At 39.4% G+C, this 15,028-nt stretch overlaps 1 protein-coding gene across 6 annotated transcripts in view; it reads left to right on the top strand.

Moving 5' to 3' along the window:
- SNAP91 (synaptosome associated protein 91) overlaps positions 1-15,028 on the top strand; it is a 71,589-nt gene that overhangs the window by 33,532 nt on the left and 23,029 nt on the right. For 2 of the 6 annotated variants that reach the window (XM_075747607.1, XM_075747605.1), the window contains exons 10-15: positions 223-293; positions 1,650-1,677; positions 3,659-3,768; positions 4,856-4,956; positions 9,918-9,932; positions 10,076-10,246. In XM_075747607.1, the coding sequence (XP_075603722.1) occupies positions 223-293; positions 1,650-1,677; positions 3,659-3,768; positions 4,856-4,956; positions 9,918-9,932; positions 10,076-10,246 (496 nt within the window). Of the gene's footprint in view, positions 1-222; positions 294-1,649; positions 1,678-3,658; positions 3,769-4,855; positions 4,957-5,992; positions 6,262-9,917; positions 9,933-10,075; positions 10,247-15,028 lie in introns of those variants that run through there. The other 4 variants (XM_075747609.1, XM_075747608.1, XM_075747606.1 and 1 more) reach the window with 3 other exon arrangements.

Raw genomic sequence — 15,028 nt, 5'->3', positions numbered from 1 at the left:
GGTACATGCTTGCTTTCTGCAAATTTGGACACGGTATTATCTTTCAAAAGCTTTTTTTCCCTGAATACTTCTAGCGTGGAAATCCACTCTTTTCAGTAGTGTAAATAAAGTAACAGCATGAGCATGCACATGGTGGACTTCAGGGAAGTTGGTGCTGGATTTCAAAGTATGGTTAAGTCAATGCAATGTGTTTAGAAATGTATCTTTCTCTTTGCTTTCAAGGCTCCTAGCAGTCTCATGGAGACCCTTGAGCAACATCTAAACTCCCTGGAAGGAAAAAAACCTGGCAACAAGTAGGTATATATGTTGGACCATGGATCAAGGCAAAATAGTAACAATATGAGACTAGCTGATATTTAGGTTTGCAGCCCCAACCTCTTTTTGCCACTTAGCTGGAAAATAAGCTATGGTAAGATTAGGTTTTTCCTTTCCCTTACAAAGTCGTCGTAATGGCATCTTTTTTTTTTTTTTCTTACTGGAGGATGAAGGCAAATGACACACCAAACTACTAGGCACTTTCCAAAATGAAGTAAGATTAACTATGGAAAACTCCTAGAAAGAACTGTTTTTCCCTGATACTAAGGCTTTTATCATCAAAATTTATTTGTTTTCTAATGGCTTTGCATCTTCTTACTAGATAGTTGTTATGGCTAAGTCTAGGAGGGATTAAGCTAAACTTGTGTTTTCTCTTTTACTCTCACTTTCCTTGCAATTTAGTGAAGGGTAAGTACATATGTTTACATACCACTTGCATGCAGACATGGTTATATTTTTTAAGATGGCTTGAACAATTAGATATATTCTTTAAATTGTAGCTAAACTGTTGCTTGCTTTTGTATATAGTCCTTAAGTTATTTTTAGTCATTTCTGTCTTAGCTCCAGATCTTCTAATCAGTTCTACAGCTCCTAGGACTTATCCAATTCAAGTAACCTATAGGATGGATGCTAGTTCAATAGTGGTGCAGGCTTAACTTCAACTCCTCCTTTCATCTCTTAGATCAAAGCAGCTCTAAAAATATGTACCAGTATTTTCATACTGCATAATAATGATGTACATTTTAACTGAGAATTAAGGCTCTGTTGGTTAGTGTTTAGTGTGATTTTCTTGCATGTGGGAGAACTTTCAGCTTGGACTTTCCAAACTTTTAAATATCACTATTTTAAAGTAACTCTGACTTTCTGTAAAAGAACAGCAGACTTCGAAAATTTGCTGACACCTCCTTAGAAAATTTATGTTAGTTAACTGCTTCCATATCTGTCCTATTCTGCTGCTGTTGCATGATTTTAAAATATGGTGATGTCTTGCCCCAGTAACTCTTTCCTACTGGCTCCTGTAGGCCCTAATGCAAGACACTTGCATGCATCTCTGCCTTTGCTCTGTTACTAGAGCTTACTTAAAAGGCAGAATAATCTTGTGATACCAATTAGCTTAAAAGATTGATTTAAGCTTTGAAGTAACAATTTGTATTCCTTGTCTAAAGTGATGCATGAAAGTTTGAGAAATGGGGAGGACATGCGATTCTAGAGATCTTTAGAGAGCTGTCATGCTTAGCTTTTGGTCTTTTTGCATGAGTTTTGATGACCAGAAACAACAGTTTCCAAAAGTGTGCTTATCTGGGACCTCCTCCTCCCTTTTTTTCTTTCCCTAGATCTGGTGCTCCTTCTCCTCTGAGCAAGGTAAATACTATCAACTTGCTGTACTAGTGAATTCTCGTTCAGGTGGTGCACTTTAGAACATCTTAAGGGCATAAGGATTTAAATTTCTATATGTCTCGTAATCTGCTCTTTAGACTTCGCCACCTAGGCCCTACATAAGTGACAAAGTTGCATGTTTTAATGGCCTTGTAAATAATGGCCCCTTAAAAGCATTTTGCCCCTCTGAAGGGCTGCAGTGCTTACGTGAGTGCAGGATGTGATGGTCATGCTTTCTGAAGACATAAAAGATACCCATAGCTTTGTCTCAACTTTTTTTTTTTTAATCCTCATGTCAGTGAGAAACTACTCCATACTGTTTGTCCTCCACATTCTTCATTCCATTTGTAGCATTTTAGGAGGAAGTGCTGATTCTTTTAAAACCACATTTATGTGAAAAGCCAAGAAGAAAACTTTCATCTGATATACCTAATTACAGAATTGACCTTTTGTGAGTGAGACTGCTCACCTTAATTTAAAGCAAGAGTTGCCAGTGAAAACGTCTTGGTTTGGGTGTCAGATAAACTAATGAGCTTTATGATTGTAGTAATTGTAGTTCCTGGTATCCCTGAAGCATTGCCAGGTGCCACAGTTGTGTCTAATGATGGGTGTTGTGCAGGAAAAACTCAATGAAAACCTAAATCTGAAGGAGACAGGTCAATGGTTGATTCTAGTGAAAGCTCTTTAATTTCTTTCCAAAAGCCCTTTTTAAAAAAAAAATAAAAGCTCTTTTGTCCAATACTGGAACAGTTGGTGAGAACTACGTGATGGTTCAGAAAGTGTTCTTACAACTTTAAGTAACCCTTTCTTCCCTGATTTACTTGAAGAATTTGAACCACTCTAGTCTCAAACCTCAGTAAAGCCTTGAGGAGAGTCTAGAAAGCTTATATCCATCTCCTGCTAGAGTTGTGATGTTGGGACGGCAGTAGCAGAACTCAGGAAAAAAAAAATGCTTTAAATTTGCTATTCATTTTCTTTCGTGGAAGTGGTCAGAATGGCCAACGGTACTAAACATAGGACTTGGTTTTGTTTGTTAGGAAAAGGATCTCTCTAGCATGCGAGATGCTGTAACAAAGCTCATAGTATCTTTTAGCATTAAATTGACACTCTTCAAGGTAACTTGAGTCTTCAAGTGCACAAAAGAGTTGTAGTATACTCTCCTGGGTGTCTGTCCTTGCCATACTTAAGGTATCTTTATCCAGAATTTGAGGAGCTAATGAAGCAAGATCATAGGCTGAGCTGTCTTTCATATCTTCCTGAGGACTTAACCATTAGTGCTGTTGATGGGTCTTTAAACTCCCTTCAGTCTGAAGGTTTATGTACAGGCTTAACCTAGTTTCTAACCATTTCTCTTCTCCCACCATTCCTATGGTTAGAGTGCTTGAGGTCCTGTTGTGGATGAACAGATATTTCATTCCGTGGACAAAATGAAGGGTCTGACATGTAGAATTAAACCCACAAAATTACTTGTTCCTCCCATTTTCAGGATGGTCTTAAAACTGAGAGTAGGAAGTTTGCTGGGCAGCAAACTATTTTCTTGGAACTTGCTGAGAATCCTTTGGCACATAGGAACTGCTAGTTACCCTAACTGGGATTTTAAAAGGCAGGCAAGGCACCCCCAGATCATGAGTCTGAGTTAGTTGCCTAGACATTGAGCAAGTCTTGAACCCAAGGGCCTAAAGCTCCTGTCAGGCTTGTTACTGATACCTGTGTGCGTTCAGAGCTCCCACAACAGGCATTTCCTATTGAGCCGGGCATCAGTAGGTGGAGTCAACTTGGAGTTTCTCAACTCAGCCACCTTCAGAAAACTTAGCCCAGGCTTTCTGAAATTCTCTCAAAGGGAGGAGCAGCTTACAATAAGAAGACCTGATGACAAAATTGGATTTTTAAAGTATGTGAATCTTTGCACAAGTTGTTTGTGGAGAAATGCTGGTATATTGAATGTATATTTAAAATATTTCTCTAGTCTTCTCCAGCCACAACAGTTACATCTCCTAGTTCTACTCCAGCGAAAACTATTGATACATCTCCTCCAGTTGATCTTTTTGCAACTTCATCTACAGCTGCTCCAGTCAGGTAAGTTAAAAAGCATATTCGAGTTACTGAGCTTGATGTAGATGCCAAAATCCCACTTGTAACAGGAGGCTTGCCTGCAAGATTTTGCTTACTTTACAGGTAATATATATCAGTACTGAATGGGCTACGTTATTCTACCAGTATAGATCACAAATGAGCTCTAACAAAAAATAAATTAAAATACTGTGGCTACTCTGATTTTTGCTTTTGCTGTAGTAGTGATGTTGTACCATTCCCAACTTAAACTTCTAATTGAATAGACTGAAGTAATGTGCAAATAGAAAGTATTCTGTTTCTAAACTGCTGAATTAAGATTCTTTTTTCCTTGCTGTTCAAATTAATGAAGCACAAAAATAATGAACTTCAGGAAGTTAAAATAAAACCCAAACATTTAAGTTTGACTAATGAGAAATTCTGAGCCTTACTTTCAAGTCTGTAATGAGCAGAAATGAAAACTCTAGACATGTAAAAGCTCTAAGCTTGAACCAAAAGTCTGCAGATGTGACTAACTTCAGTTAAATGTCAGATGAAATGCTTCATTGAAGAAAGCTTCTATTGTTTGTTATTTAAATGTTCTCAATGAACAAGACTTTGTTTCCTAAGCAAGTGGCTTAAACCATCAAAGTTTTACCAACTCTGTTCTACCTAAAGCCTATTTATTGCCTGGAAATGTAGGTTTCTTGCTTTCTGATGTGGCACAATGAAGTGTTGCAGTAGAATGGAGCTGTTTTCAGTTGCAGCAGTTATTTGCTCTGTTCTTAGGAACCACCTGGGGTTTTGTTTTGGGTTTTTGGTTGGATTTCTTTTAGGATTATCAAAATCTAGTGATGTCTCATAGGTCTGTTAGTGTTGTTATCAAGTAATGGAAATAAGTTAAGGTCCCATCCTCAGGTATATTCTTGGCACTTAGTGTAGTACAGGTGTTTATGGCCACTGCTCTGATCCTAAGGCCTGAAAAAAATTGTCTCAATGGTTCCATCAGTCATGGATAATTCCTACAATTCGGTCATGATTTATTTCTTTTCTTGAACTTGAATGAAGTGGACAAATTACTCCTGTACTTAACATCTCTTTCTTTCCTTGGCAGCTCTTCCAAACCATCCAGTGATCTTCTGGATCTTCAGCCCGATTTTGCTGCTACGGGGCAGGTGGCTCCATCAGCCCCTGCTGGAGCAACTTCATGGGGAGGTAGAGAAACCTCACTGTCAGCATCTCTTCGTGCAGTCTCCATGTTCTTGCCTGGCTGAACTGAAACCTGGCTTTTTCTCTGCTAGCACAGGATGTTCCCAGCTCACTCCCAGGCTTCTGCCGACCTGACAGTCGGGCATCCTTTCGCAGCACAAGGCTACTCCTTTTTCCAAGGATATTCATAATAGTATAAGCTGCTTATAGGGGCCTGACTGCAAAGCTGGGGAGAGCCAGGATTACGTGACTAAAAGTGAGCAGGAAGGGGGTGGCTGAAGGTGAACAGGTAGGGTAGGCACTTTAAAACAGAAGAACTAGAACTGCTCGTGTGCTTGTTGGCAAGGTGAGGGCAGAAATCGACTCTTCTGCTCGTAAAGCAGAGCCCACAGATCAGTAGGGGAAGGATCAAAAAAGCAGCTAAAGTCAGTGGTGGCAAATTAGTTCTGCTGCAAGTGTAACTACCTCTGACAAGCCTTAACATATTTTATTAAAATTTTCCTTATCTGCTTAGAATAGTAATACAAAAATAGAAGTAGAGGGCTAACTTCTTTCAAATAGGAATACCGAGCCAGCTCTCTGAAATGTGAGCTCTGTGGGGAACTGAGCCTGTTCTTCCAGGCAGCGCTAGCAGCTGTGAACTGAAGAGGACCGCAATAAATGTAGGCAATGTTCACTTCTGTCCTGTGAAGACAAGGAATTAGGCCAGTAAATGTGATTTAACTTACATAGTTGTAAACCCACTGTGGTGTAATCTTGAGAGATCTTTGCTTGTGTGGCCGCTTAATGAACTCATCAGCCCTCTCACAGCAGGAATGCCACACTGAGGCGTGCTGACTCTGCTATGAATGCTAATACTGGGTACTAGTGGCTTCTGCATTCCCTATTACTGTTCTTAGCTTTAGTTCATTAAAGATGACGTTGTATCTCAGCCACTTCATTATGAGAGGATAGCTATGGCTGTCATGTAGACCATGTTTTGCTATTTGCTATTAGCTATTTCCTATTTAGTCTGTTGAATTGATTTTTTTTCTTTTTGCAGAAGTGTCAGTTTTATTAACTGAAGTCTTACCCAGAAAGCAAGACCAGAGTGTCATCTATTGCCTGGGACTAATTATTCCGCAATTTTTGATTGTGTCCTATTTGTCTTGCTTTGTCATTGCCAAGTACACAAGCTTTTAAGATGTTTGAAAGAGCTCAGGCCTTTCAGCTAACTTTTTAAGCAGTTGCTCACTTATGCAGAGTAAATAGCCATTAATATTGTAAAATACTGATTTACATTGTAATGAAAGCTAATTTTTTTTTTGCTTCGCTTTTTTTGGACAAAGCACCTGTAGTTTGGAACTTAGGTGATTTTAGAAGACATGTTGTACGTGTATTCTTCTGAATTACTGAAAACTTTAAAATTGACTAGTAATGGACCTAGTCCTCTTACTCCAGAAAAGAACAGCTAACTTTTTTTTTCCTTTGGCCAGGTTTATCACTAACCTCATCAAGCATACTTCAGTCTTATCTTTTAGAATAGCATTTTGGTAACTTAGTAAGCTTCACGTTTGTCTGCTTTACTGCTGGCAGGAATCCAGGTATGATGCTGACCTGTTACCACACTGGAATCTTGCTGCCTTTTTTTTTTTTTTTTTAAAATCCTTTGAAATAATTGCCATACACCATGTCAGATATGCATAAATGGAGAACTGGAATGACTTGGTTAGGAAAACACTGAAATTTCCATTCACACTTGTAATGAGAGAACCTTTCAGCCTGTGTTAATTTGTATTTAAACTAAATCTGCAGGATGAAGCTGGTAGTAATTATAAATTGCATGTTCTCGTAGGTACTACAGAACCTTCTAATCAGTGCAGGTGAGGCCACATCTGGAATACTGCATCTGGTTCTGGGCTCCCGTGTTTAAGGGAGACTTCTGAGAAATGGAGAGGGGTTTGGCAGAGGGCTACCAGGACTCCAGAGGTCTAGAGCATGTCTTGGCAGAGGGAAGTTGAGGGAGCTGGGCCTCTGTCATCTGGCAAAGAGGAGGCTAAAGGGGACTCTTAATGGTGATCTACAACTACTTGAAGGGGAGTTACAGAGCAGAGCCAGAATTTTCTTGGAGATCAGAGTGGATTATAATGAAGGGTAATAACAACAGATTGCAGCTTCAGAGGTTGATTAGACATGAGGAAAAAATTATTGCACTTGGAGGGTAGAGCAGCACTGGAGCAGATCCCCGATGCGAACTAGTGGGACTCTCCATTCCTGGAGATTTTTCAAGACCTGACTAGACAAAGCTATGACTGCCCTGATCCAGTGTTGGCTGTAGCATTGCTCTGAGCAGGAGGCTGGACTAGATGACCTTCCTTTCACCCAGGACTTGGGGGGAGGATATGTAACAGTGCCTCCCTGCTACTTGAGCTTCTTCCTCGTCTGCAAAACACTTCTGGCCCACAGCAAGTTAATGTGGGAACTCATGAGAGAGAAGTAGTAGGGGAAAGAAGCTGGAAGAATTGCTGCAGTTCAGAATAGCTAGGAAAATGTGAATATCAAATATTTCAAGATGCAGCATCAACCTGGCACTTCAAATGTCACGTGAACCTCAGCAATACATGTCACTTACAAATAATCGTGCTTTCTCAGTCTTACTGGCAGTGTAGATTCTATGTATTCTGGCATATACTGTATATTTGTTATAGTACACTGTATATTTTGCTGTATACCTAGTATACTTCTGAATACAACATAAATTGTCTAGCAAATGAACTAAACTTGTGAAAAAAAATGTACGGTTCTGTGCTAACAGGAGATGATCAAGGTAGGGTCGTAAGTTGCCTGCAGCATACTGCAAGGTGAATAGATAGGCATTTGGCAGGTAAACTAGACTGTAATATTACAAAAAACACAGTAGGTCAAATTCTGCATCCACACAAGGTCTGACTGTCGGATATAAAAGCAAATTGACTTGAATTTCTGCTCTGATCTACCTTGCAGTGTGCCTCAGAACATGGATTTGCTATTAGTATTGTTACTTTAATATTACTGTGCAATAAAACATTGATTTTAATCCTTCCCATATTAAGACTAAGTGTAGATTGACATGCTGGATAATTGTAATTTCACTGTATTGTGATCTATAACATAACTGGATAACAAAAATGCATTGAAGAATAAGCTAATAGAAGGTAAAAGTTTGCCAACAGTTTTTTATTTCAAGCCTGTGAGACGTCCACCTGGTGTGCAGTAATGAGATACCAGAGTGCTGCATTTTTAATATACTATTACGCTCTTTCAGAATGGTATTTTGACTTACCTCAGCTTGTGCAGTCAGTCTCAAGTTGAGGTCTCCCAAGGAGCCAATTACGAAAATACCTACGTGTGGTTTCTTGGTGCCTTTTTAACAAGTGTTGTAAAATAAAGACAAACGTGAGCAGATTGAGCTGTGCTTGCTCAAAGTGTTTTGCTTCCTACGTACTGACCCATAGTAAAGCATCTGGACTCTGTGCTTGCTGTTCAGTGTGGATCAGGTAAACCCATGACCCTGTTATGTGTACGATGAATCTAGGAGCAACACTGAGCTACTGGTTAGTAAATAGGTAGTTGTTGAGCTCAGACTATTCTAAGTGCAGTATAAAAATGTAATAGACCAAAATGGTTAGTTTTCACAGGTTTTTATAGCTCATAGTTGTTTTTTATGTAGGCAAAGCTTCCTCTGCCTTTGAGCTCAATCTGACTGATGTCAGATGACATCAAATTGTAGGAAAGTCTGTCATTAAAGATGCTTCATTGGCTTCCAAAAACAGTTGACTAAGGAACCAAAGTTGGAGCACAGCCAGCCTGCTTATGCTGTCAATCATTCATACTCCTCATAGCAAGTGCTAACAGAGGTGGTTGTTTCTGCATAGTATGCTCTATCACAAATGCAGGAAAAGAGTTGCTCTCCTGGGGTTTTTTTGGTTTGTGTTTTTTTTTTTTTTTCCCCTAAACAATTGTGTTAAGTACAAGAACCACAGCCTGTCTGCTTCTCAGAATGTACTTGGGGCAGTAGGGATGCCATGTGTTGTATCCTGAAGTAACTTAACACTGTCTTTGCAAGCTGCTCTCTGGTAGAGTACCCTGGCTTTAGTGCTGGTTTTGTGAAGGGTTCTAGGGCTGATCACAACAGCTCACTTAGAATTCAGCTTACTGTTCTGCCAACTTTTAAGGACTGTAATGTTGGTTTTGACAGCTTTCTGACTACTCTGGTCTAGAAAATACTTACAACTGAGCAGAATTATCTTGAGCTTCTCTTTGGTATCTATGTTCTGCTAATAGCTCATTGATTTAAATAAGCTTCAACTATGCCTGTTTACTGTACTTCTGTGTGAGCGCCGGGATTCACCGGGGCTCACTCTTCCCGTGTACACTTCTACTTGATCACAGTCTTGAATCTGTGCTGTTAGGCTCAGAAACTTGCATTTTAAATTTTCAGTGTTCTTAAGGGATGTTAGCTGTTCATAAACTTCAAAGAAATCTACCTACTTCTGGTACTTCTCTCGTATTAAGTCAAATGCAAGAGAGAACGAGTATAGTGGTGAACTGAGCTGTGAGTAGTGAAAGGTAGGAGACCTTCCTGTAAGCCTTTACAGGCCACTACTTGGTTCTCTCTGTTGCAGTTTAAGAAAAGAAAACCAGCTGTATAAACCAGAAGTGATAAATAGTACCAGTATTTGAATATCTTGCTGGTTAGAAATTAAGGAATTTATCAAATATGGGAAACTAATATACTGGTTCTGTTTTGAAAAAAGCTATTAAACAGAATGAGCTTTGTCATGTAACAATAACTTCTTGAATGTTGGAAAATCAAGTGCAGAAATTATGCTTAACCCAGGCGTGGCACTTAGAGAATGAGCTTATGGTTAATGAACATCTTCAATCTGGCAGTTCTACTAATTGGTCTGTTTCTTTATTCTGCTGTCATTTTAATGGACGATCACTAGACCTCTTGGGAGAGGGTGAGTAGTATTTTTGATTTCTAAGACTTTTGAATGTTAAGACTCCTTATTAAAAGCTCCAGCTTTCTGGAGTTGAGTGATTGTGGTCTCTCTGTCTTCCCCTTACTTTTCCTGTTTGATCTTCATTATATGGTTGCATATAGATAATCTGGCTGCACTTTCCGGTGTTACCTCTGAGCCACAGATTTCAGATCCATTTGCCCCAGAGCCTAGTGCAACTACTGCTGCAACTACTGATACTACAACTACTTCAGCCGCTGCCACTACAACTACAACTATTACTGCTGCCACTGCTGAAGTGGATCTCTTTGGAGGTTAGTTTGGTTGCTCTAGTGCTCTACACCAGGTCATAAGGTAGATGAAGCAATATTGAGTTCAGCTATTGTAACATGTAATTTAACTAACTATACCTACCAGAGGTGCCTGTGTGTTGGATGCTAGATGGAACAGGAAATGTAAACTACCCAACTACCTCTTTGTTTGCTGTGCTTTTAGCTAATAGACCCCTCTGCGTTTATATGTAAATGGAAAACTGTATACACTCAAGATTGAGTTTACCTTATGGTTGAACAGCTAAGAACATTAGTTTTCAGGTCCACACTGGGGGGTGAGCAGGTATTCTTTCCACATTATTCAATAACCATGCACTATACTACAATTTCTGGGAAAAGCAGTTGTGCGTTCGTAGTTACTGCACTGGAGAGGATGGATGTGGCAGCTTCCTGCCCCTTCATTACATGTCATGCTTGAGCGGTGTGTGTTTCTCTTGGATCTTTCCTGTAAATATAGTGTTGAGCCAGCTGAAATGACTGTATTTCAGCATTCTTGAGTCTGGGGTTTATTTCACATAGCATTAACAGTAAATTAAACTGGCAATCAACTTGTAATAAATGCCAACTATACAACTGATGTATAAGAAACATATTCTTATAGTTTAGTTATGCTCTTTCAGCCTCTGATGTTAGCAGCTAGCCTCTTGAGTAAGAATAAATTTCCCCCTGTATGTTGTCAGCTTTCTTGTCATTCTCAAGGAGCAGAAGGCTTCTCAACAGCACATGAGAAATTATCATTTCTTTTCAACACTATACCAGCCCAGATTAATGGAGAAATGTTCTGATTTACAAACTACTAACTTGTCTGAGATCACCTGACCACTGCATTTTTCTAGTTGTCTCTTTTCCTGTGATGCGTACTTCCAGCATAACAGAGGATGTCAGGAATTAGTAATAACTTACTTGCTATCAAAACTGAATTCCAGTGTATTTTCTGTGGGGGTGTGTTTATTTCTTCTAGTTACAGCAGTCCTGGATAGGTCTTATACATAAACAATTTGACTACAAAAGTATTTCCTACAGACTGGAAGTTCCCGGTTAGAAGTTTTGTTTAGGACTGATTTCAACAGACACCTCCAAGATATCCCCAGTAAAACTGCTGAGAAGCTTTAAGGAAGGAGTACAACTGCTGCCTGCTACTTAACTGAGTAGGAGTCAAAGTGCCAGAGGATCAGGCAGTTCTGGAGCAATTTTAAGAGTCATGGGCAGTGGTTTTGGACAACAGTAGGAGCAAGAGAGTTTGATGTTGGTTGCTCTCAGAAGCCTGTTGCAGAAGCCAAGACCTGAGCTTGTTAACACCCCTGCAGATGCATAGCATCTGCAGCTCCTGGTATGTAGATGTTGGGGCCAAGCCAGTCTTGGATACAGCACTTTCAAATTGCATTATTAATTTAGCATGGATATATGACTTTTAAAAAGATGAAATGATATTTAAATGGCTAGAAAGCACTGTAAACTTGCAACAGGATTAGAAAAACATCTGCCCTTGCCTGTTCTTCCAGTATTACAGCAGCAAGATGTACCCTTTTTTCTACCTTTTCCACTATTCTGTGCCTGGAAAAATGGCTGCTACCAAATCCTGTGTCTACTTCCACGTTTATAACGTGGCAAAGAGCCGGATGTTTCTAGAGATTTAACTGTTCATTAGATTACTTAGTGGCACATGTTAAGGAGTAGAGTTGCCTTCATCCTCCAGTGTGGAAAGAATTTTACTTTTGCAGTATCCAGACTTCCGTGATTTGATCTCTTAAAAGAGAATGTATTTTGTTGCTCAAATACTATAAATCTCCAGTGGATTCTGTTAGATGAATACTGACTCTCCCCTAGGACACTTTGGGAAGAAGCAAGGTTATATTATGTACAATAGCATCAATTTCTGGATTTGAATACCTCTAATTCGCAAGAAGAAAAATCTCTAAACGCCCTCAGCAGTGAAGGTACTTTGGCAGTGCCTTCAAGGCACCCACAGGCCTCACCCTTTTAAGATCCTGGAGTCCATATTGAACTTCCATCTATCTGCTTATGGGGGTTTTTTTGTTTGGTTTTTTTTCTGAAGCCTCTGCTGTAAGTGAAGTCCCATACTAATAGTCATTGTTATTTTAAGACTTTGAACAATGCAAGAAGCGGTAGTTTTTGGACAGCCACTGTTGTCAGCATGCCTAGCACCACAAAAGCTAGAGAGCAGTCTTAATAAGTAGGTATTTGACCTTTGAGGTCTGCTAGAGATACAGTCTTCAGGGTCACCTTAACTTTTTGCAGCTTGCCAGTTCTTAGCCGCTTTACATAGCTCCTTGCGGTGAGGAAGGTACAGGAGCAGGGATCTCAGGGGAAAGAATGTAAAGAGTCTGCAGGGAGTGGCTGCGTAGGGAAAGCAAGCTGGAAGCTGCAGGAAAAAGGCAGCCAAATTGATGGAAGAAGCAGAAGAGGAGACTGCAGGAATGACTGTTGACTGTTACTCTCTTGCACTATATCGTTGGTGCTTTAGCTGATAGGAGCCTGCGTGCTGCCTATGGCTGGGCTTTGTCTTTAAGAGGAAAGGCAGCTCTGCATTATGTCTTCATCTCTTAACGTGGTCTTGGAAAGCAATGAGAAATGCAGGATTGATCCGGCATAGCTTTTTTTGAAGATTTCAATCTGATTAATGGGCAAGCTTTTAGTTACCTGGGCCAACTTGAAGAATTCCTTATCTTGTTTCTAAGAGAAACAAGAAGAGGCTGTTTTCAAAGTGCAGCTAGAATCTTTCCCGAGAGGGAGAAATCTACAGGTAGAAAAAAGGTGAAAAATGTTGAAATGCTCTGTATCTCAATAATAGAATTTGGACACAGTGTTTTGGGATGCTAGTGATGTGCTCTTGAGTTACACTCAGTGTAATTACACTGTAAGCAGTGTAAGAAACAAGTCATGGCAGACACTGTGCAAATGTCAGTTATTAGGCATTCGGATGGCATGAATCACAAGCAGGCAGAACTGTGATCTTCCGTGTGAAGAAACTAAAGGCAAAGTGATCAAGACTTTTTGGCACTTGAGGACTAATGAACATTCTTTGTGCTGGAACATGCTGGTATAGCAAACTAGCACTTACTTTAAAAAAAACAGAGAGCAACAAAACCAACAAAAAAATCCCATAAATTCTTATGATTCTTTCCTAGCACTGAGCCTAGTGGAATATTTCTTGTTAGCTCAGGTCAGGTTCTCCATTTCAAAAAGTGATAAAGGATGACTGAAGAGGAAAAATCTGTGGAAACCGAAAAAAATTGTTTTCACCTATAGACTTTAGTTTTATGATCTTTCCTATGCTTGTGACTTTCCATAGGGTTGTTTCACATGTTGCATAATACATTAAATGATTGTAAGTTAGCTGTATCATCATGTGTGAATAACTTTCGTCATGTATTGATGCCATGGCATCAGATAAAGCCTGAATTTATGAAATTAAACAGAAGAAACACTTTTTGCTGCAGACAAGATGCATTGAAGCACTACTTCAGTATTTCAGAACTTAAAAATGACCTTGTTTTTGCACATCATTGCAAGAAGAACTATTTTTATTTAGCAATTTAAGTGTTACGCAGGACATAATAAATACCTGTCGCTCCTAATAGATGTTCCAGGCTGTCTATAAGCCTAGGTGAGGATCATGTGCTACATGATTCTAGAAGTCAAAAGCTAGATTCACTTTAGAAGCAGAAGATGCACAAATGTAAGGAAGTGACATAAACTGAGTAAATATGACTGCTTTAAAGGGAGGAGATCTCTTACAGTGCTGGATATGCAAATGTAAGGTTGCTGTGCCAATATGGCGAAACAAAAAAGAAAATAGTCCCATATTTATTTTTTTACTAATAAAATATTCAGTACTTAATTGTATTCATTTCTGTAAGCAATGCTAGATTTTAGCAGAGGGCATCCATGCAAGTGTAGCAGAGCCTTTTGAAAGACTTCAAAGAACTTGATAAGCATTAACTTAAAAAACAAAACCAACAACACACCACCTTTGGTTTGAACTGTATTGTAGGGTCACCTGTTCAGGTTGGTCTGTCTCTATGTTCATATAGGTTTCTTGAACCTCTTAGAGCAACTGATATTTAAAGTTCTTAATATGGCATTTTTCCTTTAGATTCCATTATGAACTTAAGTGTTTATCCCTCCTACCATTTAACCCAAATATGATAAAATGATAATGCCTAGTTAGAACCTTACTCAGAAGTGGCAATAAATAATAAAGCTGGTGCCAAGCTAGCTGTTCTTTGCATCTTCTGGCTGGAAGGAACTTGGCCCCACCTGGATTTCTGCAGCTGTTGCATGTGGAACTTCAATACTCTACACCTAAAGAATAGGTGTTACTCTAAGGCTGAAGTGGTCCCGACATAGAACTTGTGACTATCTCTATCTATTCTGAAATCTCACTTTATATGAAATCTGGAGTCTCCCCTTTCATGCTGGGAAGTAATTATAAGTAGTGTTGACTGACTTCTGTTGCATTGGCCTATGAGCTTGTGTGGATAGAAATGTGTTCTTTTGAAAGAGCCCAGGGTGACCCTCCATCTGAAAGCTGGCCCTATAGAGCAAGACCCAACACACATTGACATTATGTACAGCATATTCTTTAGTAGTAGAATTTAAAACTCTTCAGTCCACTTCTGTGTTGAATTTCTTCTAGGCAGTGTATGCCAGTGTCTGGTATACGTACAATACTGTGATGTTGGGCTAATGATTTTTTTTTTACTTGGACAACTGCCATCCAGTTTTGTTGGTTTACCCTGT

Source organism: Balearica regulorum, chromosome 3 (genome assembly GCF_011004875.1).
Source record: "Balearica regulorum gibbericeps isolate bBalReg1 chromosome 3, bBalReg1.pri, whole genome shotgun sequence".
Lineage (NCBI taxonomy): Eukaryota > Metazoa > Chordata > Aves > Gruiformes > Gruidae > Balearica > Balearica regulorum.
The sequence above is the reverse complement of the archived record's forward strand: the minus strand, read 5'-3'. Positions and strand labels throughout refer to the sequence as shown.